Source organism: Taeniopygia guttata, chromosome 37, assembly GCF_048771995.1.
Source record: "Taeniopygia guttata chromosome 37, bTaeGut7.mat, whole genome shotgun sequence".
Classification (NCBI taxonomy): domain Eukaryota; kingdom Metazoa; phylum Chordata; class Aves; order Passeriformes; family Estrildidae; genus Taeniopygia; species Taeniopygia guttata.
The window spans coordinates 4,224,310-4,251,596 of NC_133062.1; the positions used below are offsets into that span (position 1 = coordinate 4,224,310).

General features: G+C 51.4%; 1 protein-coding gene, 1 long non-coding RNA gene and 1 pseudogene across 2 annotated transcripts in view; 1 reads left to right on the plus strand and 2 right to left on the minus strand.

Annotated features, from left to right (window-relative positions):
• The window catches only part of LOC116807532 (uncharacterized), a 1,256,502-nt pseudogene that overhangs the window by 984,937 nt on the left and 244,278 nt on the right, over positions 1-27,287 (plus strand).
• The window catches only part of LOC116806707 (hydrocephalus-inducing protein homolog), a 52,335-nt gene that overhangs the window by 22,105 nt on the left and 2,943 nt on the right, over positions 1-27,287 (minus strand). Inside the window, exons 2-16 of the mRNA XM_072921418.1 lie at positions 26,423-26,542; positions 24,524-24,658; positions 22,927-23,126; positions 22,701-22,819; positions 21,178-21,382; positions 18,085-18,277; positions 16,957-17,056; positions 15,637-15,755; positions 15,183-15,406; positions 13,220-13,287; positions 11,782-12,004; positions 9,468-9,585; positions 8,553-8,756; positions 7,583-7,711; positions 3,519-3,696 (exon numbers count right to left, since the gene is read on the minus strand). Coding sequence (XP_072777519.1) covers positions 3,519-3,696; positions 7,583-7,711; positions 8,553-8,756; positions 9,468-9,585; positions 11,782-12,004; positions 13,220-13,287; positions 15,183-15,406; positions 15,637-15,755; positions 16,957-17,056; positions 18,085-18,277; positions 21,178-21,382; positions 22,701-22,819; positions 22,927-23,126; positions 24,524-24,658; positions 26,423-26,542 — 2,335 coding nt within the window. The remainder of the gene's footprint in view (positions 1-3,518; positions 3,697-7,582; positions 7,712-8,552; positions 8,757-9,467; positions 9,586-11,781; positions 12,005-13,219; positions 13,288-15,182; positions 15,407-15,636; positions 15,756-16,956; positions 17,057-18,084; positions 18,278-21,177; positions 21,383-22,700; positions 22,820-22,926; positions 23,127-24,523; positions 24,659-26,422; positions 26,543-27,287) is intronic.
• Positions 484-2,999, minus strand: LOC140681594 (uncharacterized). The gene is made up of 3 exons (XR_012052642.1): positions 2,808-2,999; positions 1,947-2,080; positions 484-587 (listed from the first exon to the last, which is right to left on the minus strand). It is a non-coding gene; the product is annotated as an uncharacterized lncRNA (long non-coding RNA).

The window sequence follows — 27,287 nt, forward strand, 5'->3', positions numbered from 1 at the left end:
GCAGCCTTGCCTCGAGGCCTCTTTTGGAAGCCTCTTTTGATCCACCAGAGGATCCCACTGGCTGTTTCTTCAATAGAGGATAAATAGAGGTGCTCTGACAGTGTGAACTCCAAACAAAGCATTTCCAATACACAGCAGACCCCACTGGTTGCCAAAACAAGCCCACAGAGTGCCCAAAGAAACTCGATGCTTGTGGGAGCCAAGGGCAGAGGATGCTGAGAGGTGACCAGGGTGATGAGCCCACCTGGCCTCTGCACTGAAGCGTTAGGGCAGTCACAGGCAGGCCAGGAGAGGTCCCTGGGCATGGATGGCCAGGAGAATTCTGCCTCTAAAGCTCCCAGCAGGGGCACTGAGAAGAAAACAGCTCAAAAACCTCCCCAAGTTCAGTGGCTTAAGCTAATCTGAGACACCTCCTTCAAGGCCACAGGAAGTGTCTCCAGCACTGCTTACCTGTATCCTGTAGGGCAGACAGATCAGCCTGGAAGGACACTGGGATCTGCCCTGCGTTGGTGATCTCCAGAGTGCTTCTCTCAGTGAAACCCTTAAGGACAGGGCCCATGTCCAGGATATACTCGGGCAGCTTAACTCTGCAAGGAGGATTAAGGACAGTCCTTAAACCACAGCCTGGTTGCATGTCCAAGAGGACAGCCATAAATAAAGTGGCTATTTCTTTATTCACCGCTGTAAAAACTCAGCTCAAGCCCATGAAACCCGTGGCCTGACCACCTGGCAAAGAGTTAGGGAAGTCAGGAGGAGTCCTGACAAGTCCTAGGTTGTATCGGCTACTAACAGTACCTGCAAATAAAATTATTTAAAATGGACACTGCCCACAGCTCCTCTGCCATGAAAAGCCAGTACAGGTGAGTCCACTGGTCCTCCACTGGTCTCAGTGGAACTGCCCAGCCTGGGGTACAGCCTGAGGCTGAAATTGTTTGGGGCCTAGAATGTGATTTGCCTGCACAGGAAATCTTCTTTGCTCTGCAACCAGACCACATGATCTGCTCTGCAGAGCATCTGCTTCCTGCATTGAAACCTCTGCTGCTTGTGCTGCATCATGAAGGTCACAGGGACCCACCAAGTTTCCTAGACAAGCCCTGCCACCCCACCAGGATTCAAGCCATCTGATTTGGGGTTTTAAAGGGTTTGCTGACATGTGCGGTTCCCTTCTCCTTTTGTTTAGTGTTGCAGCATTTTTGAGAGAAAGAGGACATGAGTTATGAAATTTGAGCTACTCCAGTCTAGGCCTCAGATTTGGGCCTTGTGAGGCCTTCAAGCCTCTGACGCAGTTAAAAATTCAGAGCTTGTGGCGCAAATAGAAATAGTCTTAAGGTGTGATGGGGACCACTGGGTTGTCTGGGTGTGAATTAGTATAGGTTTCATAGTGTAAGGTGTAGGCTGTTTTAAGGAAAAGGTAAACAATATTAGTTTGCCAATCAGAGTGTCTTTGTTTCTGTAAACTATGTGGAAGCTTATATAAACTACCATGTTATCTCGAATAAAGGGAGAACGTTTGATTAACCACATTGGTTCAGATCTGCGTTTGTCTTGTCCAGCTTTCCGTTTTCCTGAGATTCCCTGGCTTTTGTTTAGTGTGCTGTTAGTTGGAACCATGACATCAGCTGGGAGCTGTCTCTTTCAGAGCTAGTCAGCAGGGACAGAATTTATCCTGCCTGGAAGGGCTTGAAGGTCTGCACTGGGTCCCCTCAGCTCTAGGGACAGAACCCCACACCTGTGGGGAGCTGAGCAGTCCAAAGCTCAGCGTGGTGCTGGGGAAGGGAGGACACCCCACTGCTCACGTGTGGCGTGTCACAGCCACCGGGACCAGACCCCTTCTGAAGTCCAGGCTGTTCCCAGCTCTGCAGGCCCAAGGAGCTCTCAGGAGAAGGGGACATGGCTGGGTGTTCCCCATGGGGCACCTGGGGATGGGGATGGGAGTCCCTACTCACTTGACAAGACTCTGGCGTAGCTGCTTGTTAGGAAACCTGCTCTTTGGGAGATGGTATGTGAGCCTTTTCAGCCGCTCCAGAGCAGCCTTCTTTATCAGCATCCTCATCGTGTTTATCTGCAGCTGAGTGTTTGGCTGGGGAAAGGGAAAAAGTGCCTGGTTAGCAAAGCTCCTTCCCAAGGCCCAGCTTGCACCTGAGAAAGGATCCCACCCTGCTCTTGTTGGGAGGGGGTGTGGGGTCCTCCTGTCCGGCTGCTCAGTGTCTGTGACACCCCTGCTCTCTTAGCCAGGACCTCATTTCCAGGTAAGTAACTCCAGCATCTTTGCCTACCCAGATTCTTAGCAAAGCTGCTCTGGCCAGGCAGACAGACCAGCCAGGAACCTTCCAGAGCTCCAGACACTTGCCTGCTCCCAGCCAGTACCAAGGCAGCTTGGACAAAAACTGTCTTGAAAGGGAACCAGGACCAAGCTGGTGCCTCTTGGAGATGAGCACCACCAGCACAGCCCCAGGGCACAATCAGGCAGCCGCTGTTAAGGTCTGTAACTCTGGCAGGGCTTGGGTTAGGACCAACAAACTCCCCAGCAATGACCTGCATCTCCTTCAAAGCACCATCAACTCCATCCCTGGAGCATGGCCTTCAGGACCTCTCCCTGGGGTAGCCGGGAAGTTGATGCAGCCCCAGAAGAGACCATGACCAGAGTGGCAGCCCTAGGGGCAATGCTGAGGTGACACAAGGTTGTAGGTGGGCAGGGAGGTCCCAGGTGCCATCAGGGCACTGGGGAGCTGCTGTGGGCTGCAAGGGGCTCAGGTGACACGGAGAAGGTGGCATGTGCCAAACGGGGCTGCAGCTGTTCTTACTACCATGTCAGAGCCAAGCAAACGGGGCTTCAGGTCCTGAGGCTTCGCATCCCGAGTCTCCGAGGTCTGAGTCTTTGGAGTCTGAGTTTTCAGAGTCTGAGACTTCAGGCTCTGAGTCTTCTGAACAACTTTTGATTTATTCCTCTGACTGTGCTGTTGCAGGGGTTTTACAGTCTCTTTCAGTAGCTTCTCATGTTTTTCATTTTCTGAAGGAAGAAAACGTCCGCAAAGAGAAGTGTGAGCAAAGTGCCAGTCCCATTTCAGCTGGGAAGTCCCTGCCTCCCAACACTGGTTTCTTCCAGAAAGAAATCCCTCAAGCCCACTATGGGAAGTGAATGCTGCTGCTCCTCGCTGAATCCTCACGTTCTCTCCCTCCCCACCGAGGAGCATCTCATCCTCGGCAATGTCACACAAATCCAACCCTGCCAGAAGCCCTGCCAGCCTCTCCTACAGCTTTCCCAAGCCCTTCACTCTCGCCACCATCCTTCAGGACCCTGCCAGATGTGCTGGCAAGATCTGCAGGATGGCTCCTGGGACAAAGCCCACATGGCATCCTCTGCTCAAGATTCATGAAGCAACCAGGGGGGCTTGAGTTGGCCTGGGAGTGCTGCAGGCCTCCAGGCTCGGTGGGGGTTGGCATGAGCTGCCCCATGGGCTTATGGTGGGGAACAAGACCAGAGCGGCCCTTCCTGGGGGCAGACAGGCCGTGCCCACCTGTGGTGTTCCAGGGCAGGTTCACGCTGATCAAGGGACAGCACGCTTCTCCTTTCAGGAGGATATTTTTTGGGTCCAGGTCATCCACTTTAAGCTGGTAAATCCTGGTGAAAGCTCCTGGTATTCCCGGCATGTAAGAGAATTCCAGCACTTGCTTCTTGCCAGGTGCAATGGAGCCCTGCAGGGACAGGAGAAGAGGGAGGGAATGCATCAGAGTGTTTGATGGGGGATCAGGGGACAGACAGGCTGAGGAGACAGACTCTCATCTGGAATAAACCATCGGACCACACCACCTTCGTGATAAATATATTACAGTGTTGGCTTTCACAACTGTTAAATACAATGTGGTTGATAATGTTGACTTCTGTAAAATAAGTTTTGCTAAAGTTTAGAGTTCTTTTAATGCAAATGTTGTGTTGTGATACTAATGTTGGTGAAGAGTTGTAATATTAACATTTAACATTTATATAATGTTAAATTATACCATTAATATTACACTTATATATTAATTTATAAGATATAAAAAGTATATAACATACACATATAAATATATTAATTTATAACATATATATAATATTAAATTGAACATTTAATAGTGAAGCAATGGAAACCTGTTGAATATGTTGAAAAGTAACAAATGACCACCACTAGGACAACTGCACATGCTCCAAAAAGGTGGTACAGAGGAGGAACTATGTTAAAATTTTTGAATATATCTAACCATTTGTAAATATGTATTAGGCTGATGCAATACCCAGGGGAGATAAGGGGTGTTGCTGGGTTGACTGGTGTGCCTGTGGCTGCAGCTAAGCACCCAGCACTGTTACTTCTGCTTTATTGACTTTGTCCCTGATTGTCTCTTAATAACTTTTTTTTAAATTTTAACTGAGGAGTGGCCTTTGTTTCTCACACCTTCTACCTTCCCTGTACCCAAAAGGGCACCGTGTGTCCTCCCCGGGGCTCACAAGGCTGCAGCCCCAGCACAGCCTGATGCGAGCACAGCCCTGATGCTAACAGGCTTTGCCCTCTGCCAGCAAGAGCCTGCCTCAACAAAAACAACTTCTTCTGCTGCCGCTGGGGAAGGGAAGCCCCTGCTCTCAGCAGGGCCAGCAGCTCCTCTCGTCCCTTGGAGGATTCAGGCATGCAGAAATGGGAAAGCAAATTGCTTCCCACCTCAAGGAGGGACAAAGGCAGGAGTGCTGCTTTGGCTCAAAGACATCCAGGCAGGACTGAGAGGCTTGGGCAGTGGTGGGATGCTGCTAATCTTTCTCCCTGCTCTTCCAGCCCCGCTCCCTGGCCCCCTCACTGCCCCACAAAGCTGATACACAGCAGCAGGGCTGGAGAAGGCAGGGAGCAGCAAGCCTAGTAAGGGACATGGAAGTGGTGCTTAGCTGGCAGTGGGGAGGCAGGGCCAAGGACAATGTCCTGTGTGATCACGCCCTGGCTAAGGTGACCCTCAGAAACGCTCCAGTGCCAGCACAGCCTGAGATCTCAGCTGTCAGGGTCCCCAGAGTGACTGTGAGGAACCAATTAGATTTTTAGTCATGCCTCAGCATAGGCTATAAATCCATTTTCTGACATGGGGTGACAAACTACAATATGGGCTGTCCACGTGCTGGGAGCCCTAACTCATCCCACGTGTAAAGGAGGTTGGTGGCAGACAATGCAGGCAGGCTCCGTGTCTGGGGGCTGCCAGCGACCTCCCCCTCGGAGGAGGGCAGACCCCGAAGCCCAAGAAAACTTTGCCCGCCTGACCAAGTCTTCCTGAAAGGGCTGAGTTATGGGAGAGTGAAAAACATGTTCACTCTCCTGTGAAAATGTAAAAAGTTTAATAAAGGGCAATAGGAGACAAAGACCACAGCAAAGGTTGTTAGGGCTGGGTGCATCTTGGCACTCAGCCAGGAGCACGCTGTTACCTTTGGGACACCCCTTAAATACCTTTTCCATTACACCAGGCTGTTGCATATTCATAGTCCTTATGTATTTCCATAAACTAGTTTACACATTCCAGGAACCATTCTACATGGCCCCTCCTTGGTTCTGCCTTTTTAGGGCGTGTGTGTTTCTTAGCTGGGTTTTGGCTCCTTCTCTTTATTGCTTCCAGTTTGGGCCTTGGTCCTCACTGCCTGCAGACAGTGAGTGCTGATGGTTGGCAGATCTGTACAGGTGTCCTCATCCTGTGTTCACCGGGTGTTATCCCATCCAAGCAGGCATTTTAACACAAGCATGGCTATTTCACTGCCATGTCTAAGCTTAACCAGCAGCAGAAATACAAACTGTATCTTTATAACAAAGTTATTTTAACACCACACATATAAAATCCATTTTAATATGTGGTATTCACATTCTCTGAACAGAGAGAGGCATGATTCTCTCTCCCAGGATTTTTCCTGGGAAGTTGCGAGATGCAGTGAGAAAGCTCAAAGAAAACAATTCTTCTCTCTATTTGCTGCTCCTGTTGTTTGCACATGTGGAATGTGTTATGGAGATTGTTTACTGAGGAGGGATTTGTTAATTAGACACCGGTGATGGCTGTTTGGATTGATTGGCCAATTGGGTCAAAGCTGGACTATCTGCAGACAGTCACAGGTTTTTCTTCAGTATTTTTTAGTATGATATAGTTCTAGTACAATATATTATAAGATGATATAATAAAGCAATTATTCAGCCTTCTACAACGTAGACTCAGAGCATTTCCTGCACAGGGGAGTCACATTGCTTTGATATTAATATTTGCGAAAAGCCAATGTTATAATATGTATCTATGACAGGAGGAATCTTAGCATATAAAAGCACTGCCAGTTTTTCCCTGCCATTTTTGGGGTTTTTGTTGGGCTGGGAGCACCTGGAGGGCCTGGCTCCCTACAGAGCCATTTCTTCCCTGTCTGTCTACCCTGCTGTCGCCGCTTCCCCTCTCGCCAGGGCAAGCTGGTGCTCTGCTGTCTCCATGAAAAACATGAACATTGATCTTATATGTGTCGTGTTAAAGTAACTTAGTTATAAAGATATCGTTTTTATTTCTGTTGTTAATTAAGCTGAGTGAAATAGCTGATATAATGTGCTTGGGTTAAAGTGCCTGCTTGCATGGGATGGCATCCAGTGAACATATGAAGAAGACACTGTATAGCTCTGCCAACCATCAGCACTCACCGTCTGAAGGCAGCCTGGGCTGGGGCCAAAACTGAAGATGATGACAAAAAAAGGACTAAAACCGCAGCCAAGGAATAGGCACGCTCCAAAAAGGGCAGATCCAAGGAGGAGCCATGCTAAGCAATTCTTAGAACATGTAAACTAGTTTAGGGAAAAAGTTTACTATGCAAAAGAGTCTATGAATATGCAACAGGCTGATGTAATGGAAAAGGCACTTAAGGGGTATCCCCGAAGGTGACAGTGTGCTCCTGGCTGAGTGCCAAGATGCACCCGGCTGTTATAACCTTTGCTCTGTGGTCTTTGTCTCCTATTGTCCTTCATTAAACTTTTTACAAGTTCACAGGAGAGGGAACGTGTTTTTCACCGTGCAGCTGGCAGCACACTTGCTCCACCTGCCCAGCAGGATGCCAATGGAGCATCCCAGGGTTCCAGCAGTAATGCTCTGTCCCTGTCCTCTGTTACTTTCTCTGTTTCTCATTTTCTCTCTCTGCTGTCTTTTCTATCCCCCTCTGGTCGGGACCATACCCTTTGTTTATCAACAAACAGTTTTCAGATACAGTACTTCCTGCATTTGTGCCTTATTTTCATCCGAGAAATCTACCAAAAAGAATTCTCCTCTACTCCCCTGACAGCAGGACAGGACAGTGACCAACACATTCATGCCTCCTGCTGGTTTCTGCCTCTGACAGCAGAGCCACCCACCAGCCAAGGCCGTGGGGACTCTATCAGGAGCGCCCTTGTTTGACCTTCTCTACCCCTATCAGAAATTGCTTACAGCTCTCTCTCTCTCTCTCATGGCCGGGTTTGGGTTTTCCCCTCTGACATTTTTCCCCCTTTCTCCCCCTCCTTTTTCCCTTCAACGCTCTCCTGGGCCACCTGGCACAGGGCTGGGGTCCGTCACTTGTGCTACTTACAGTGGTGGGATTGACCAGGAACACACCAGGCAGACGCTGGTCACGAGCGTTAGGCTTCAGCACCCAGGTGAACTCAGTCCTGCCAGTGTTCTCCAGGGTGACCGTGCTGTGACCAATTTCATTAAATATCTGGAGAGAAGGCACGGGAGCGGGAAGTTACAGACCCAGGCCTGCTGCTGGGAATCTCCTTCCTCTCTCCTGGGCTTGGAAGCAGACACATCGTGGGAGCAGGGACCAGGCAGGAGATAAGGGCACTTGGGAACCTGGGGAACCCCCAGGCACAGGGCACCTGCGCAGGACCAGGGAGCTCTGGCAGCACACAGAGGTGTGGTAACAACCCTGTGAGGGCCAGCAATAAATGAACCGGGGGACAGAGGCCCTCTGCACTCTGAGGGGTCACCAACAGCCAGGAGAAACAGAGACAGCACTGAGGCATTCCAGGAGAAAAGGCATGCAACTATTGTCAAGCAACACACATGCAACAAGGGAGTCACACAGGGCAACAGAGACAGGGCCAGCAGCTGGAAATATCCGTGGGCTTTCAGCTGGAAAGTGGGGATTATTCTAGGACAGTCTCTCCAACTCTAGCGACTGGAAGCGCAACTTCTTCCCTTGATTATTTGTGGATTAAGCAGGAGCTCTAGACGAGCATCTCCTTGGAGGTCAGGCTTTAGGCGTGGATCAGCAGAGGGATGCCTCAGGGACATGACCCCCAGGGCATCCCCACTGGGACCCTGCCTGCCCCAGGAGGCAGTCTTAGGTACCCAGAAAAAGAGGCACTCCCTACATTTTTGGAGATGGCTATTTTAAACCAGGTTGGATGCCAGATGTGTCCCTCAAAGGTTGTACTTCCAAGCCCCAGAGCCAACAAAGGGGCAGGGGAGGGGAGGGAGCCCTGGGCCGAGGTGGGCAGGAACCCGCTGGCCGTGGTTCCAGGGCAAGGAGCCGTGCCAGGGGCTGTGTGTGGTACCTGAGGGCCACAGTTGATCTCCCAGCAGCTCAGGGAGTAGCTGAGGCGTGAGCTGATCAGCTCCACCTCGTAGGTGGGGCCTCCCTCCACACAGCACAGCGCCTTCACGCTGCCGAGGATGTCACGGCGGCCAGAGAAGGTGAAGGAGACCTGCTGGCTCTCTCCTGGCTGCAGCACACCTGACAGCGGCAGGATACTGAAAGCCTGGATGGAGGACAGGAGAGATTGAGGTGTTGAGCATGGAAATGGGTGCAGAAGAGCATCTTGGAGCAAAGTGCAGCTGGACCTGGAGGGGCCTATTTCCCAAACACAGCCAAAGTCACCCTAACCTCATTCTGCATCCATGCCACTGACCAGTGGAGGGACCATGGGGAAAATCTTCTCCCATACTCACGGATCAATGTGCTAATTAATACACTACATTAAAGTGAACTGGGATGTCTTCTGGCAGTAGAAATTCTCTCTGATGCACAACATGCCTTTAAAAAGCATTTCTTACTGCTTTTAGAAAAGGAGGAGACTCAGAGTGAGAGCTCTTGGAGCTCAGGGAGCTCAGGGAAGGACTCCAGCCGCCCCGCTCATCTGACTCCTGAGGCTTTTCCCCCCTCTCTCTGATTTGTAGCCTGCTTTCTCCAGGTGCTACAGCAAAAGCTCCTGCAAAAATTTCCTATGGACCACCTGACGAGGTCCAGGGGGAGCAATGCCCTCCATAGGTGCTGCACAGCGTCCTTGGGCAGCCCTACAGCATGTCCTGCACGGCCCCGCCAACACCCAGTTGGTGCAGCAGCACTTTGTATGGGCCTGGAGGGACGTGAGGCCCCTCTGTGGGCAGTGCTGGGGGCCACCAGTGGGACTGGGAGCTACAGCCCTGCTTGCCACGCTGGCAATGGGCAAGTGAGACAGATTCCCTCTTACCTCCTCCGCTTCGAGGGGAGTGTGAGGTGCATCCACGGAGGACGTGATTCCTGCCAGCTCCTGTGGCAGGTGAGGGGGTGCAGGAGTTTGTGGTGGCACCTGAAAAACAAGCCATTTTCTATGCCAGGAGGAAGAGACAGCCACTTTGCAAAATCTCAGTTTGTAAGATAACTTCAGGGCCACCAGTGCAATACCAGCTCTCGGGTGAGAGCAGACACCTGGAAACAGGTAGTCTGGCTGGGCTGGGAAAAGGGTACATGGAGATCAGGACTCATCACAGCTTGCTCTGGGAAGGAAGCTGGAGGTCTTACCATGATGATGCAGATAAAAGTCTTATCTTACATTGTGAAGAAAACCAGGCCCAAAAATCCCACACTCAGCACAGGTCTGTAGGATCTGAGTGAGCTTCTCCAAGGAAAACTCTCCTGTTTCTCCCTCCCACACACCCCATACCCAGCCATGGGCCTTGCTGCCCAACCCACAGGGGCACAGGACAGCAGGGCAGCAAAAAGGGAGGTCAGCATGAGTGTGACTTGTCAGTGGCAAGCTGGGGAGACAACACAAGCAGTGTGTGTACAAAAACAATCTACCTCTGTTCCTAAAGATTGGGCAAAATCCCGTGCTTCTTTCAGGGCACTGTCTACCTCCTCCTTTATAATCCTGAATCTCCTTCTGTATGCTGAGCAACCCAAACGGGAGGTTCTCTGCTCCTTTGGTGGTTGGGGTTTGAATTTAGGTGGGTTAAGCTTATACCTGGAAAACAACAGAAATGTGAACAGGGACCTGCAGTGGGAGGGAGGAGGGAGGGACACCTGCACGAGCAGCTCCTGCTCAGGATGCAGCCCCTGGGTGGGTGCTGGAGTGCTGAACTGAGAAATGGTCTGATCCAGCCCTTCCCAATCCAGGCTGGAGCAGGTCTGTTCTAAAGGCAGCCCAGGGATGACGCCCAGGCAGCAGCAGTGCAGCAGCTGCAACTGCTTGCATTGAGCACCTACAGAGGACAGGGATTAACAGCTCGTGGGGATGCAAGAAGTGGGAGAGGGAAAGACACAGAAGGCAAGCAGAAAGGTGGGGTTTGAGGCACCGAGGGGCAGACCCGGCCAGTGAGGAGCCAGCCCAGCAAACCCCAGTGCCCAGTGCCAGAAACTCTGCAGCTCCACCAGGTATTTATCAGGAATGATTCCCTGACAGTGTTGGGGGGGGGTTGGTTGATATTTTCCAACACTCCCAGGTGACTCAGGTCACATTCCCCATTTTAAATTGAAGCAGGTGCCTAGGGTAACTCTGCTTGTGTTTCTAATGCCACGCGAGGGACACAGTCGAGCCGTGCCTGCCTGTCACCCTGCTGAGCTGCAAGTGCTCCCCACACAGTCAAACACGACCTGGATGCTCCATCCCCAGACAGGCATTCAGGGCCTGTAATGACCTGCTCCCCAAGGAATCACTGCCTTTAGCTTTGTAGCTCGCTACCTAAGGCTGGGTTTAATTTCTGGGTGAGGGGCAGTCTCGTCATAACCCCCAAAAGATCCCTAATCATCTATTCCACTGTCTTTAGTTTTCATGAATGGTTTGAAGCAACTTCCCAGTTGCCCAGACAACGACATTTTTCACTCTAAAGCAGAAACTCTGAGGGAGGCAGGGATATGAGATGATGTGATGAACAAGTCCTGCTGTCAAACAGGACGAAACCCACCAGGGACATGTTGCAGGGGAAAAGTCAAAACGAGTAACGGGTCACAAAAAAAGGGAGTGAAGATCCAAGGTGTCTGCTGAAAGCTGACCCCTGGGAGGGAAATCATCCTGGCACTAAAGGAGTTGTCTCAGCAAAGAAGGAAAGGGAAGCTAACAGACATTCAGCATCAGCCCAGGCACCAGGTAGCTTTTCTCTGGTGTTGGGACTTTCTGGGCATCCTGCAGCACAGAACAAGGGAGGAAGGCAAGGAGCAGAGAGCAGCTCCTGCAGAGAGGACCCATCCCAAAGCAGAGGGGCCAGAAGGGGCTCCAGCAGCACTGTGCAGCTGGCACTAGGAGCCCTTCATCAAGGTGACATTGCCTCAGGCCACAGAGGTCTGAGAAAGCAGCTTTCACCCCAGCTTTCCTTCCCAGGGGAAACCCCTATGGGGGCTAGGCAGCACCAAATTGGTGGAAAACCTTTTCTCGGAGCATCCAGGCTGACCACAGCTGGTCAGTGTTATTTGAACAAGGAAAGCCAGAAGCAGTCTGTCAGATCCTAGGCCAACAGCTTTGTTCTCTGCCAAGTACAAACAGGGCACCAGGAAGAAGAGCTCCAAGGAGAGGGCAAAGGTGCACATACCCCAGCTTGTCCGCCTGGCTGTCCGAACAGAGTGACCAGTGGTACTTGGCGAGAAGAGGGCTGCAGTTGGTCATCTCCAGAGAGCACACTTCTTCAGTGCCACCCACGAACTCCAGCGTGCTGGGCTGGATTTGCAGGTTTGGGAAGCAGTTTTTTCTCCAAAGGCCGTCATGGAACACCGGGGAGGTGTCAGTGAGGCAACAGGTCTTGGTGTTGGGAGAGCCTAGGAAAAGGACACAAATGTCCATTTAGGCACCAATCATGGCATGACTCCTGGTGTGAATATCCTGGTAGGATGAAAGTGTGATTGGAGTTTAGTTCTTTATTATTTGAACTACAGCTCACTGAGAAGCTGCACGAGGAATTAATTGTCACTTAGTTCCCTTTGACACTGATTCCAGACTGCAGCCTTGAAAATGCCCACTCCTAGCCCTGCTGAACACTGCAAGCTTCTCTCTCTCTGATGGGGAGGAGCTCCCTCGCCCGCCTCAAACCAGCACCAGTTATCTCTCAGGGACGAGTGTGCACCCAGACCGAGCATTTACTCTGAAAATTCAAGCTGCAAAATTCCCTGTTAAGTCTGCCAACACTCCCATTGTATTCAAAATACATAAACAGTGAGTGACATGAGTTCACACTCATTCTGGTCACTGTGATTACTGTTGCCTTTCTTGTTTCATTTATTCAAAAGGCAACTTAACAAGTGCCTCAGCAGTGATAAGGGTGGGGAAGAAGCAGCTCAAGAAAGCTTCCTTCCTTCCTTCCTTCCTTCCTTCCTTCCTTCCTTCCTTCCTTCCTTCCTTCCTTCCTTCCTTCCTTCCTTCCTTCCTTCCTTCCTTCCTTCCTTCCTTCCTTCCTTCCTTCCTTCCTTCCTTCCTTCCTTCCTTCCTTCCTTCCTTCCTTCCTTCCTTCCTTCCTTCCTTCCTTCCTTCCTTCCTTCCTTCCTTCCTTCCTCCCTTCCTCCCTTCCTCCCTTCCTTCCTCCCTCCCTCCCTCCCTCCCTCCCTCCCGTGGAAACTTCTGTTACTGTGTTGTTGTTTGTGCCGATATATTCCAGTAAAGAATTGTTATTCCCTTTCCCATATTTTTGCCTGGAAGCCCCGTAATTTCTAAGGTATAACAATTTGGAGGGAAGGGGTCATCTTTCCATTCCAGGAAGATTCCCGCCTCCCTTGGCAGACATCTGCCTTTTAAACCAGGACAGGGACACCAGAAAATACTGACTTTGTTTTCCTTGGTTCTATTTGATCTCACAGTGGCAAAAATACTGTCTTTCTATTCTATTGGTTCTATTCAATCTCACACCCGGCAGCCCTGGAGTTCACACCCTGAAGAGGCTGCTGTGGCAGACCATGACTGAGGGATGCTTTTATGTTCCAGTGCTCCATTTTGGAAGGCACAGATCCCCCACGCTGTGTCCCAGCCCAGGGAACACTCACCAGAGGAGATGTCCTCCAAGTTGAGCTTAATGGTGTCCGAGAGTGAAGTCGGTCCGGTGACACTGCCCCTGCCGTGGCGAGGACAGAGGAGGAGATGGCTTGGTTAAAGGGAATTAAAGCAGAGGTCTGGCTGTCGTGGCTCGGGGGTGTAAAACCTGGTGTCAGGGCAGGTTTGAAATCAACACCCCGCCACGTGCTCAGCACAGTGCCCCTGCGGACAGGAGGCAGCTAAAGCCAAGTGGCCAGAGGCCAACAGCCACTGATGGGGCTTTGGGCACAGGGCAGGCAGGAAAAGCCCCCTGGTTGTTGGTGGTCCCATGAAGGACCCTGAACACACACCCAGACATGGCTCTGTGCCTCAGTTTCCCCATCTGTAACATGGTGGACATAAAGGTGTCCCCACAAACTTCTGTAACCTTTCCTGCTTTGCTACTCCCTAGCTGCAACTGCTGCTCCCATGGAGGAGCTTTCTCAGGAGATTTTGACCCACACAATCATTACAGAGTTTTGAGACATGAAGCCAAGGGAGCCCCAAACACCCTCTGAAAAGAGCAGCAACAGTTCTACACAGTGGACAGATGAATCCTGGAGGAAAGGACCAGCTTGTCACCAGTGCACCAGCTGGCACAGCCAAGAGCAATAGCTTAAACAACCAAACAGGGGTGTCCTGAATCTAGCACACCACCTCACCTGTCCTTAAACTCAGCAGACAGGCTCCAAAAGCCACAACATCCACTGAAATCAGCACTTGAAGCTGCACAACATCATGAGTTTATTTCATGGCTGATGCCAATCGATGCCCACTCTGCCCTTTGGTTAAAAATCAAGGACCAGCTGTGCCTTCTGTTGTATTCCCAGGACTGCCACTGGCTCTGCTCTACACCTCCCAACAAGAGACACCTGCCCTTGCTCAAGGACAAAGCTGCTTATGCAATAACATCCCATGAGCAGTTCGGGGGAGGGACAGAGCAGAAACAATTATTTGATGGTGAAATGTTCCCTCTTGATTTCCAAAGTAAAAAACCAGCACTTTTCCTCCAAAAACAAAGCCAGCATACTTGTTTCTCTACTATGGGCAGACCTACTCACAATTTTTCTCTTGCTAAGTAGTAACTTTCTTGTTCTTTTTAACCCATCTCCCTTATCTCATTGGTATAATCGACTGCAGTTTGCTTTCATTCCTTCACTGCCTTGACCCAGTGCCTCCCAACAGCAGCTCCCAGCTCCACAGCTCCAGAGCAGCCAGCATCAGCTCTCCTGCTGACCCTACACGATCCTAGCAGCACATGGCTCAGGCTAGCAGGGACAAGCCCTCATGCTGCTGCGGTGCTGAGGAATGAGCTCTGCCTCCCCTGTTTTCAGCCCTTCTCCCTTCTGCTGGGCCAGGATTCTCTCTTGCCATGGCACCAGCCCACGGGATGACACCCCTTTCCTTGGGACAGTTCCTGCTGCACACTTCCCTGTGTCCCACATCAGCCCTCTCCTGGCTGTGGAAAGGAGCTCCCAGGGCACTCTCTGCACAGGAGCTGAGAGCACGGCTCGTGCCCCACAGCATGGCTGTGAGAGGTGAGGTGAGGCTGCTGCTGCCCAGCTGGGATGGATTATTAATGGGAATTTTTACAAACACTGCTGCTGATGCAGAATCACCCAGGCTGGCCCACCTCCAAAGCCCTGGGGGCCTTGCTGGCTGTTCAGTGGGACATCCCAGAGCAGCTACTGCCCAAAGCTGATCCATCCCACTGCCTGCCATGGCCCAAGGCAGAGGGAGATCCCTGCAGGGAGGATGGTGCCAGCTCCCAGGTACCCACACAGGCCAGGAGGCATCCTCACACTAAGGCAATTCCAGGATCAAAGCAGAGATCAAAACCTCAGGAAAAACCTTTTTTCTCCGCTCAGCCCCAAAATGAGGGAGATGTCCCAGAGACAGCCACAGATGTGCCCACCAAGCTCCCACAGTCCTTACTTGATAGTCAGGATTGCAGGCCTAGGAGATCCAGCCACACTGAACTGGAATTCTTCCTCAAATGTCCCCAGCACGGTGGCACCGAAGGAGACCTGGATCGTCTGGGTCCCGCCTGGTGCAATGATGCCTTCCTTGGGTGCAAACTTGAAGCAGAAGCCCACGTTTGCATGTGAGGAGATATAGGTGAAGGGAGCAGCAATAGCTCCTAGGTTAACCAGCTGCACCTGCAGCAGCAAGAAAGCAAAATGCAAATACATGTGGAATCTTCCCTTCTCATGAGTTATTGTCTAATGATGCAATAAACATGCACTTTCTAACTTTACACTGTTGGAGAATTTTTGTCCATCTCAGTTGGATATCGATATTAGATCGATATTCATATTTTAGTAAGTCACCACCAGGCTTGCTGCTGCCTCAGGAGCCATCAGGATCCATCCCAAGTCCTGCTGCTCACCTCACGAACGTGGGGGGTGTTGACAGAAACGTTCCCCAGGTTCAGTGTGCGACAGTTCAGTACAACCAGAGGTCCTTTGCCGTACCCTCTGAGGCGCAGGGGCAGCCTGCTCTCACAGCCTGGGGAGAGATGTCCGTTTCAGTACAATAATTCCCTCTGTTACACTGCATTTTCCAGGCTGCCTCAGTGAGAGTCCCTGACTCTGAGCTGGATGCCACCAGCTCCTGATGCTGCAGGAGAAGATATGGACCCTTCTGTTCCCTCAGGAGATATCCCTTGGGGCTGACTTGCAATTTCTAACCCATTCCTTGGGCTGGTTTCCAATCTTAGCCACCAGTCTGCTGAGTTTCAAACACCTCTGATGTCCTGTAGTGGCAGGCCAAGCAGTAACGGGTATAAATTGAAAGAAAGGAAGTTTAGGTTCCATATTAGGAAGGAATTTTTTACTGTGAGGGTGGTGAGACACTGGAGCAGGTTCCCCAGGGGCGTTGTGGAGGTTCCAGCCCTGAAAGTGTTCAAAGCCAGGCTGGATGGGCTTGGAGCTCCCTGATCTAGTGGGAGGTGTCCCTGTCCAGAGGCCTTTAAGATCCATTCCATCCTGACCTTCCTATAATTCTGTGGTGTCCTTCCCATGCACTTAGAGGAGCTCTGAAATCCATTCAGTGCAGGCACAAAGCTCATACAGAGTTTGGCAATTGCCAAACTACCTGGCCCAGTAGCACACGGCTTTGTTGCCAAAATCCTCAACTTCTGGCACTCAGCATTGTGTTCTACTTCCACAGACTGAGCTGCAAGGTGACAATTCCCACACAGGGACAGAGGCAGGTGCTGGCCAAGGGTGCTCCTTCTACAAACACCCTGGGCTCAGCGGGGCTCAGCCACTCTGGTCTGGTGGTGTCTGGGCAGTGGGAGTGATCCAGGGTCACGGAGCCCATTTCTAACTCAGCTCCTACCCCCTGATGATGGATCTGTGTCAAATGGACCATCCTGCAGGTCAGTGGCCTAGAGGGTTCAGTGCTTGTTCACTAAAGCTGTTGTGCTCTGCAGCTCTTTGGCCTTTGAGGAAATGCTGGCAAAGCCATGGCAGGAAAACCTCTCCCTGCACTGCCTGGATTGTTCTGGGTTCAGGAGCCCAGACACAGGATTCTGAGCCCTGGCCTTGCACAGGAGACTCCCTGGAAGCTGCAGGGCCAGTGGGGATGTGCCAGCACTGCCCTGCTGGCCAGGGACTCTTCCCAGCAGTTACAGGGGAGCCCAGTGGGCTCAGGCTTGCACCATGGCTGCACTGAGGCTGAGAGAAGCAGGGGAAAGGAGCTGGACCTGAGATGTTGCAGTAAGCCACACTTCGGTACTCCAGTGCCTCTGTGGGTTTGAAGGTCACCTTGATTTCAGCCGAACTATTCGGCCCAATTTCTCCCTCCTAAAACAGAAAGAGACAGCAAAACATTTATCTTCAAACTTCACATTTCTTGCTTTCAACCACAGTCCTGCAAGCCTTAGTTTAGAGCATAGTGATGAGTGAACAACACAAGGAGCCCAAGGAAACACTCCAAACCCAGCTCAGCACACTGCTGGAAGCTCTCAGTGCTCAGCTGATCAGCTCCCACTCTCCACAATGTTCCTACTGCTCTGACACAAGCCCTTGCTCACATCATGCTGCTGTCAGCTACAGCGGGATGCAACTGCCACTGTGCACTCATGGCTCTCACAAGAAGAGAACATGATCCCCTTCCTTGGAAATAAAAATATTAATTTAACCTGTGTTGAAAGAAAGCAGCAGTGGGGATTATTCTGGGGTTTACTCCAAGATGAGAAGGGATTTTGCACTGTGCAGACACCAGGCACTCATCATCTCTCACATCTTCAGTACTCAGAACCAGGGCTCTGGCTGATGGGAGGATGTGGGGCTTTGCTTGCACAAACAGAAAAGGAAAAGGTTTTCTGTCCCTGTGTGCAGGAGAACTCAAAAGGCCCATTTCAACCTTCCACCCTTGTGTCCAAGCTCTCAGAGGACACTGGATGGGACACTCAGAAATAGTGCAAGGCGTGGTTACAGGTGGGGATGGGCATTTCTATGATTAACCATGGCAAGCTTGAGGTCACTCTGTGAACTGGCAGAGCTCCAACACCCTCTGCTGAGCCCCTGCCTACAAGAACTGCTCCCTGTGGACACTGCAGGACAGCACAGAGCGCCCTTGAGCTCGAGCCCTGGCAGCAGAGCTCGGCTTTGTCAGGCTCCCAGCCCTGCCCTGAGCCTGCAGGGCAGAAATGCTTCCAGCAGGGAGCTCTGCAGCTGCACCAAAACTCGATGTCCTCCCTCCCAGCACATCGGGCCAGCTGAGGATCTGCCAGTGACCGCATCCCGGTGGGAGGAGGGAGAGGGGGAGGAGGAGGAGGAGGAAGAGGAAGAGGGGAAGGAGGAAAATGAGGTTCTCAGCTATCACTTACCACTGGCTCAATGAAAAAAATGTCATCGGAGAACAGCATGGGGTCTTGTTGCACCTTTGCTATCTCCGCCAGGACCGTGTTGCTCAGGCGGGCAGTGTGATCTTCACAAGAGCCCATCTCTGACTCTGATGTTTCCTCCTCCGTTAAGTTTTCCTGCGACATCTCTGACCACGGCCGCAGAAAACGACACTGCCTGCAGCCACAGGAGAGACAAGGCCAGCAGATCGTTTAATAAGCCACATATTTGCAGAGGGAAGTGTGAGTGCAGGAGGACAAAGCACCTGGGGAGGAGCAGCAGCAGCTCCCCAGCAAGGGCTGACCCCAGGCCATGGGGTCCCACATGGATCAGAGGATAACTTGCTGTTCACTGGCACAGCAGGTCGTTTTACTCCACACCTGCAAGCTCAGGAGATGTTTCCAAAGCCAGAGAGAACTTCCTGCCTCAAAGCCTCTGCCAAAACTGAGGGAGAACCGACCAGGCACTTCAAGTGGATTTTCCTACCACTGAGCTGCTCAGGGGAGGCAGATAAAGATCATGGAGCAGGACTTCCCTGGGAAGGGGAGACGAAGCTGGGCTGCAGCTACGTGTTACCAGCATCACTCTTTGTTTCTGCCATTTTGGACCTGCCCTGATCCCTACTCTGCCTTTCACAAGAGCATCCCACAGCACTTCCAAAGGAAATTGATAAATTCAGGCACCACACCCCTTCAGTGACATTCAAGGTTTTATGCATGAAAACAGAAGCTCTGAGAGGTGAGGGGACTTTGTTGTGCAGGAGGGAGACAGCAAACTCCTGGAGAGGCCTTTTCATGACCCAGAGCTTTTTGGGTCCCATCCCAGTGCATGGTAGTAGAATGTCCTGAGAGGGAAAGGATCCTGCACTGTGTCCTCTCATTAAAAAGTCCTCTCAGCTCTGAGATCTCAAAAGCTGCTCTGACAGCAGGACAGTGGCCTTGGAGCTACAACCATGCCTAAGACTGGAAGTAAGGAAGAACAAAATGTCCTGGTGGCAGTCTAGGACACAAACTGGCATGAAAACAAATGTAATTGGAAAAAACCCACAAAACCGCAACCAGGTTGAAGTTTACTTTGGGGAAACCTAGTTGCTTCTGAGGGCAAAGCAGATCACCTGGGGTCCAGGCTGAGGCAGGGAAGTGGGGAAAAAATGCAAATAAAGAGCCCAGGGAAGTAGCCAGAGAAGGTCATGGGGTTTTTGTTAACACACAGAGCTTGTATGGAAGTTAGATGCTGAGTAAGGAGATGGAGAACAGTGGAAAACCAAGAAGCCCAGGGCACTAAAGCCATTCAGGTGAGCAAGGGTCAATCTCCTGGTCCTTTGCAGGCAATTTAAAATTACTCTGGGGACTGCAAGCGACCTGGCCCTCAGCAACCAGGGGCTTGCCACAGCAGTTTTGGCCCGGCAGTTTTGGCCCAGCAGTTTTGGCCCAGCAGTTTTGGCTGAGCAGTTTTGGCCCGGCAGTTTTGACCCAGCAGTTTTGGCCCAGCAGTTTTGACCCAGCAGTTTTGGCCCAGCAGTTTTGGCCTGGTGTTTTTTCAGTTTTTGCGTGGCAGCTCGCACAAGCAGCCTGAGCACAAAAGGTGCAGCCACCCACCTTCCTTGTGCAGAGGGTTGTGTCTTTTTGCTGGTTGTGAGGTGCTTGCCTTTTTTTTTTTCTTTCTTTCTTCTTTATGTTTTTGGGTTTTTCCCCAGCGATGGTTTAGAAATGCTGAAAAGCCATTGCTGCTGCTGCTAGCAGGAGTGCACTAACTCAAAGAGACCCCCTCAGGAAGGGCACAGCTGTCCAGGCCCCTGGCTGCAGGGAGGGTCTGAGCCTGGTGTTAATGGCAGAGGAAGTGCAGAAGACACCTGCGTGTGGTGTGAGCAGCTGAAGGATCTGCTCTGCCCAGTGGCAGAGCTTAAGGAAGAAGTGGAAAGGCTGAGGAGCATCAGGGAGAGTGACACAGAAATAAACTGGTGGAGTTACACCCCTCCAACCCTGAGAGAAGCTGAGCAGGAGTCAGAGAAGCTCTGCCCTTTTTGGGATCAGGCAGAAGGAGGAGACCTAGGACACGGTGGGGAATGGAAATGGGTCTCTCCTGGGGAGGCAATAAAATTCCATCCTGACTCCCATCACCTACCCAGGTGTCCTGACAGAACAGGTATGAGGCCTGACTCCAGAGGGTCAGGCAGATGACACGAAAGAAAAAATTCTGCCTGGAGAGTCTCCCAGCTGCACTTGGTCTGTCAGACAGATCACAGCCTCAAGAATTAAGAAAAGAAGGGTAGTGGGTAGTGGTAGTAGGTGACTCCCTTCTAAGGGGAGCTGAGGGCCCTGTAGATTGACTGGATCCATTCCACAGGGAAGTCTGTGCCTCGCTGGGGCCCAGGTACAGGATATCACCAGGAAATTCCCTAATAACTAAATGAACTTCATCTCTTCACCACTGTCTGGGGTACAGTGACTGAAATAAGAAGAGTTCTCAATATTCAGTGCAACAAGGAGGGGCATGGACAAAACTTTCACTCTGGACTTCTGGAGGGCAGATTTGGCCTGTTCAAGAGGCTGATTTGGCAAGAACCCTGGGAAACAGCCCTTAAAAACAAAGGGGTCCAGGAAGGATGGACACACTTCTAGAAAGAAGTCTTGAAGGCACAGGAGCAGACTGTCCTTGTGTGCTGAAAGACAAGCTGGCAGGGAAGACAACCAGCCTGGATGGGCAGGGACCTTCTGAAGGAACTAAGGGAAAAAAAGAGGGTGTATCACCTTTGGAAAGAGGGTGAGCTGTTTAAGGATGTTGCCAGGTCATGTAAGAAGAAGATTAGAGAGGCAAAAGCCCAAGGAGAACTTGAGGAAATCCAGTCATTGCAACCAACCTTTCCTTCCCAAAATGCCACCCTTGGTTGGAGTTTAAGTGGAACTGGAATGCTCAGTGCTGAGCTCCTGAAGCCAGCAGGGACACACACCCTAGTGCCAGGCATGGTTTACTTGGCCCAAACCATTCAAAAGCACCAACACCCCCTGAGGCCACACGTCAGTTTTAGTCTTGGGCCATGTATCTCACTGAAATGAGATATGAAATGTCAGACCAACCTCCTCTTCTCTCGATTCTCTCCTTCCTCGGTAGGAAAAGCCTTCCACTGGAAGTGGGCCGTGACGTTACTCCTGTTCTCAATGAACATGGTTTTGTGGTTTGACATGGAGATGAACGTTGTCTGAACCGCCACGAAATTTGTACTCAACCCAATGTTGAGCTCTACAGCTTCTGCGTGGAGCTCTGTGAGGCTACTTTCTTCACCTGGAACAAAGCAAGGGGGAGTCTTTGCTCAGCTCACTGGCTGATGGAAGCACGAGGAACAGCTGGCTGATGGAAGCAAACCACAGGTCACAGAAGAAAGTGTCACAGTTTTCAGCTGAGTCAGCAGCTCCATGGATCAGTCCATTTATCACATCCTGACAGCTCTGTGTGTACAGCATGAGGATGTCCTGGGCACCTCCTTAAACACCTTATTTCTGAGAGTGTTTGTGCAGATTTGGCCCCAGGGTGACCATATGTGCAGTGAGATTTGTCAGATGTGCTCTGGTGACCCACTCAGATCCCCGGGATTTCTGCATCAATGTCCTTCAGGTGACACTGAGGAGCCCTGTTCAGTCCTGGCTTGCCCAGGCTCTCCCTGGGCATCCCACGGGACTCCTGTCTCTCCTGATCCCTTGGATCCCTTGTTGCTGACAAGCAAATTTGCCTGGGGGCATGTGGGCAGCAAAAGGAGACCCAGAGGAACAAGTGAAGTGACAGCCCACAGCACGAGGGGACACAGGTGAGGAAACACAACCAGCCTGGCTCTGCAATATGACAAACCACTACAAAATGAACACCGTGAAAATCATCATCATCTCCCTGCCCAAACCCACAGCCGCATCAGTCTTGAAATATTTTATATTGTTCTGATCTCAAAAACCAAGCTGGAGCATTTCAGATTAAATAAAAAAGGGACAAAGGGAAGATTAATAAGTACAGAGCAGCTTCTAGACGAAGACTGACTGGGATTCCTCAGTCTAGAGATCACATGGGAGATAGATGTGAGAGGTTTGCAACAGCATGAATGGCCTGGGAAATGGGGACGAGGAAAAATTTGTCTTGATTTGTCACCAAACAGGAACTCGAGGGCCTGGAAATGTTATCAGACAGAAACTAATAGATGTGTAAGGGCAGTATAGAAAAAGGGTCTGTGACAAGCCAGGGGAGAAGCAGCATACGGGACAGAGGTGGGCAAGAAACACATTGCATTGGAGAGAGTCTGATGGAAACCTCACACCTCACATACAGCACTGCCCAGGAATAAAACAAAACTTCACCCAGGCATAGCCACACGGTAGTGGAGAATCGGGGATCCTCCTTCCTCCACTCAGCAACTCCCAGCAAAACGGGAGTCCAAAAATCTTAGTCCCGTTAGAGGGGATCCACTTTCTCAACCCCCTAAACACCAAGGAGTTCTCTGTTTTCTTTGGGGTAAAGCTGAACAGGGGAGGGACCTCTAGAGGGAATGGAGGGGGATGGGACAACAGGGAGCCATGGTGCAGAACTGTCCTGTGCCCGTGCAGGGCCCAGCACTCACCTGTGTTGCAGCACAGAGACCCCGAATAGTCACCGGTCATCAGCGCGTGGAATCCCACTGTCACCTGCACGGTGTCACCAGCGCCCACAGTTCCCGTGGCTGGAACCACGGAGAAAGGACTGCAACACAAAGAGAGGGCAGCAGCTGCAATGCTCTGGCTCCTTCTGTTGTTCATTCCCAGCCCTGGTACCACCCAAAGGGGTTTTGCACAAGGACAGAGCCTCACCTCTGGGTGCTCAGCTGGTAACGAGCTGCCCGCTTACTGACATTACGAACCAGCAGAGTCTTCTGGCTGCTCTGCTTGACCGGACACTTCGAGAAGTCCAGCTGGTCAGGGAACTCCAGGATAGCTGGGGCACCAATGGCCTGAATTGGCACAACTATCCTTTCCCTTGCAGTGGTGCAGATGAGCTTGTGGGAATAATCCTGCAGGAAAGGAACCTAGCTCAGCACAGGACATTTAGTGCCATCCCCATGGCAGAAGAAAAACCATTTCCTATAACCCTTCAAGGGCATCGATTTACCTATTCCACCTTAAAATGAATGCTAAGTTCTACTAATATGTCACATTTTAAGGGCACCAGTACGCTTTGCAAAACCTATCTCAGTGGCATTAAGCTCTTGTGTCACTTGGGTCATCCAAAGAACTGCCTTAGGCCACCATAATTTCTACTCTAAATTTTAATGATGCTAAATAATTCCTAAGTCCCTTCTAAGGAGCTGGGGAACACAGGACATTCCCCTTTAGGTTTCTGTATTCCCACTGTCTGAGAAGAGAACAAAGTGTTAAACTGACTCTAAGCAGCAAAAAGAAGATGAGAAACCAGCTGCACCCAAAGAGCTCCTGCACCTCTGGCCTGGTGCAGAAACATGGGTTGGCTCAGACCTGCCCTCTAACTTTGCCTGTCCAACCAAGTCAGGGGAAGAACAGCACTAAGAGGTGGCAGCATGCTGTTGGAAAGAGCCTCCCTTTGTTTGCCGGCAAGGCTTCCCCCTTCCATGCCACGTCCCAAACCCTTCTGTATGAACAAGCCTCCAAATCACAGCACTGAGATCTGACTTGCCAGGGCCCCAGCACCAGTGTTCAAACCTCCCCAAAAAAGCAGGTTTGGCACGGAATGGGTGCCAGCTGACAGAGCCACCACAGTGACAGGCATGAAGGCAGAGGCACAGCAGTGTCACTGCTGTGGAGTCACAGCTCTGCCTGCAGGTTGTGCCTGCCCTACACGAGCTCTTTCAGGCAGGTGGCCAAGTCCCCTGCAGCTCACCAACCTCCTGCTGGCTAAGGGCACCTAGAGCCCAGTGTGCCCGTGCCAGGCCGGGCTCACGGGCACAGCACATCCTCTGCCCTGGCCCTGCAGCTGTATCATGGTCAGCTGTGCTCTGGGACAGCACAGCTGCAGGGCTGGAGAACAGAGGGTGTGAAAAAGCACCGTCTTTGCTCCAGCCCAGGGTGAGGCAGGGAAGCTGTTGCCAGTCAGGAAGGAGGAAAGCTCTCAGACCTCCTTGTTCCTCTAGTGTTTTCCATAACAATGAAATCCCTTCCACTGTACCTAGAGATGGCCAAAGATCTAGCAACACCCCTCTGTCATTTTCCCTGTTCCCCTGCATCTTGCCTCGGGGATGCTCAGGAATGTGCAGGGAGGGAAGCAGAGCCTGTCAGGCCTGGGCGCAGAGCCTGACAGCATGAGCCAAGCTGTGACTGGCTGCAGGCTGCCTGCCCACGGCCTGGAGCCAGGCTCACAGCATGGAATGGGGCTGCACGGAGAGCAGGGAAAACAACGGCTTTGGGGGTAATTCTGTTTTGGCTCCTCCAGTCTCACCTTGCCCTTGCCAGGGGTGAAGCGGATGCGCACATGGGCAGGCACACCCGGCATCACAACACGGTATGCGTTGTTGGAGCACACGAGCTGGAAGTAAGGCGAGCTCTCCATGGAGATCCTCACCACCTCAGGCAACTGCAGGAAAGACATGAAACGATTGGTTTGCCACTCGTGGAAACAGGACAAGAGGAGACCTGTCCATGCTCTGGTGACATCCCTCCTTGACCCCTTTGCCAAAGCACTTTCAGCTGTGGAGCCACAGGCACGTCATTCCTGAAGGTGAACCCAAATCCCTTCTGGGTCCAGCATTTTGGCCAGGGGCAGTAGGGCAGTGCCTGGTGGGAAGGAAGGGCCAAGCAGGTCATCACCAGCACGATGGAGACAGAGCACTTGAACCAAGTCATCTGCATATTCAGCCAGACCAAAAAACCTGCTGGCTCCTGCCTGCACACAGCCACGCAGTAGCCGTGTTCCAGAGGGGGAATGTGCTGTCTGAAAGCCAAACAGCACATTATCCTGGGGGAAGGAAGAAATTCTCTTCTAGCAGATGAGGTTTGGGTAGGGCAGTTCTGGGGATACAGTCATGCAGGCAGACCAGCAAGAGAGGAGACCAAACACTTTGGCCTTACTGGGAATAAAAGCAAACCTGAAAAGCAAAAGGAACACAGCAAGACAGCCCCTAAAACAAGGAGATGGCAAAGAGAATTTAAATGGGCAGTAAAGCAGTGAGGAAGAATTATAAAACCATGAGAGCAATCAGCTGGCCAAAAGTGACAGAAACACAGACTGGCTGTGCCTACTGACTATGGGCTTCGAAGGCATTTTCTGCCTGGAGAAACATGACCAGCACTGACTCACAGTGTGGTTCCAGAATTAAAAGCCAGTCTTGGCTCTCCAGGGGTTCTTGCTGCCTGTGCAGGCAAGCTGGGCTGCTGGGCATTCCTGCCTGCAGCCAGCCGGCCAGGTTCTGTCCTCTGGGATACACAGACACAGCAAACATGCATTTTCTAGCACAGAGGTATCAACCCCCGAGCACCAAAATGCTCTCAAGAAGTCTAAAGTAGATGATTTTGACTCCCTCCTGTCTCTTGCCACCAGCCCACTCTTGGCACAAGGCTCATTTGAGAAAATGTTTCCCTGACTGAAATGCAAATGGTCTCCATTTTCCCCTTTACAGTGGAACACAACTGCTGACATTTTTTACCTTTTTGCCTCTCAACTCTCTTGGGAAACTGTAAAACAATCACAATTTCAAGTGAAGGTAAAAACCTCCCGGAGCACATGGCTTTGGATGTGCTGTGGTTCGCCAAAGGGAAAGCAGAGCACCATGCTGCTTTTGGAAAACCTGAGCAGAGCTGGATGAAGCCTCGCAGGAGCCCAAAGTGGCACCTAAAGGCTTCCTGCTGCTTCTGCTACATCAGCCTGATCCCAGGGCTCTTTCAGAACACACTTCCTGCAGTGCCAGTGCCAGTAATGAAAAGTGATTCCAGCATAAAGTGGAGAAGGCTCAGACCCTGAGCTTTGACTGTGAGCTGCACAAAGGGAGCCAAACAGGCTGCGAGAGGCAGAGGAGCCAAGATTAACCTGGGAAACACAGGATGTGGTATACACTCAAGGCAAAGCACGAGAGCAGGTAAGAACTGTACAGCCCTCAACATTCCTATCAATCCAGAGCTTTCAAGAGAAGGCAACTCCTTTGGGATAGATACCATCAACACATGGCCAAAATCAGGGAGAATTCCCAGCACAAGAAGATTTCCACCATCTTGCAGAACAAAGGTGCTGAGACATTTTCTTGTGGATGTGCTGCAGCAGGTAACTTGCTTTGCTGTACACTCTGGCAATTACACCACTCTCCTCTTCCAGCACACTCTTACAGCTCCACCCCCCAGCACTTACCTTGTCCTTATTCACGAGAGACACCACCATTTCAGAGACCTCATGAGCGACAAAGCCCCGAAACACCACCTCTGGTGGGGAAATCTGAAGCAAGTTCTGCTTCGGGGGAACTGACGACAACTGGAGAGGCGAGAGAGAGCAGGGAGAGGTTCAGCTGCTGGGAGGAAGGCTCATGAAGGATCCCTTACACTGATCCCCAGTGAAGTACAGGCTCTGGGTGAGCACGTCTGCCCAGCCCACACTGGGCAAACAGTGGCTCACCCACCTCTGCTCTGAGCTGATCAAGAGCTGCTGGGCCACACAGAGCAGGCTCAAGCCAAGCTGCTCTTTTGGCACGTATTTCTCCAGGTTTCCTTCTCCACAATGCCAGGCAGCACTTACCTTAAGCACAGCCCTGTGCCCGTGTGGTCGCAGAGCTCTGGGGCACTGAGTGAGCACTCATGGAGTAAGTAAAACCCACAAATTTACATCAGACTCGATGGGAAATGATTTTAGGATGTCCTTTACTCTGAGACAGGGAAACCAAGGCCCACACAGCTGCAAATATCTTTTTTATCTAGAACTTAGACATCAATAAGAAAAGAACAGTACCAGAGGAGGTGTGAGAGGTGAGGTGATATTTTGCTGAAGCCAAAAGGTTATCTAGCGAAAGAATGGAATTTGCTGGTTCTGTGTGTTGTTTGTGGTTTGGATTTGTTCAGGTTGGTTTGTTGGGTGCTGCTGTGAGAGGGACAGGGTTGAAGAGCTGACCAAAAGGAAGCAGGATGAGACGGGAGGGGACAGAAGAGCTGGCAGCTGGACAGAATGGAAGTTCCCGAGTACCCATCCAAGGGGAAAGGGGACAGGGACCGCCCTGGCGGGGTAC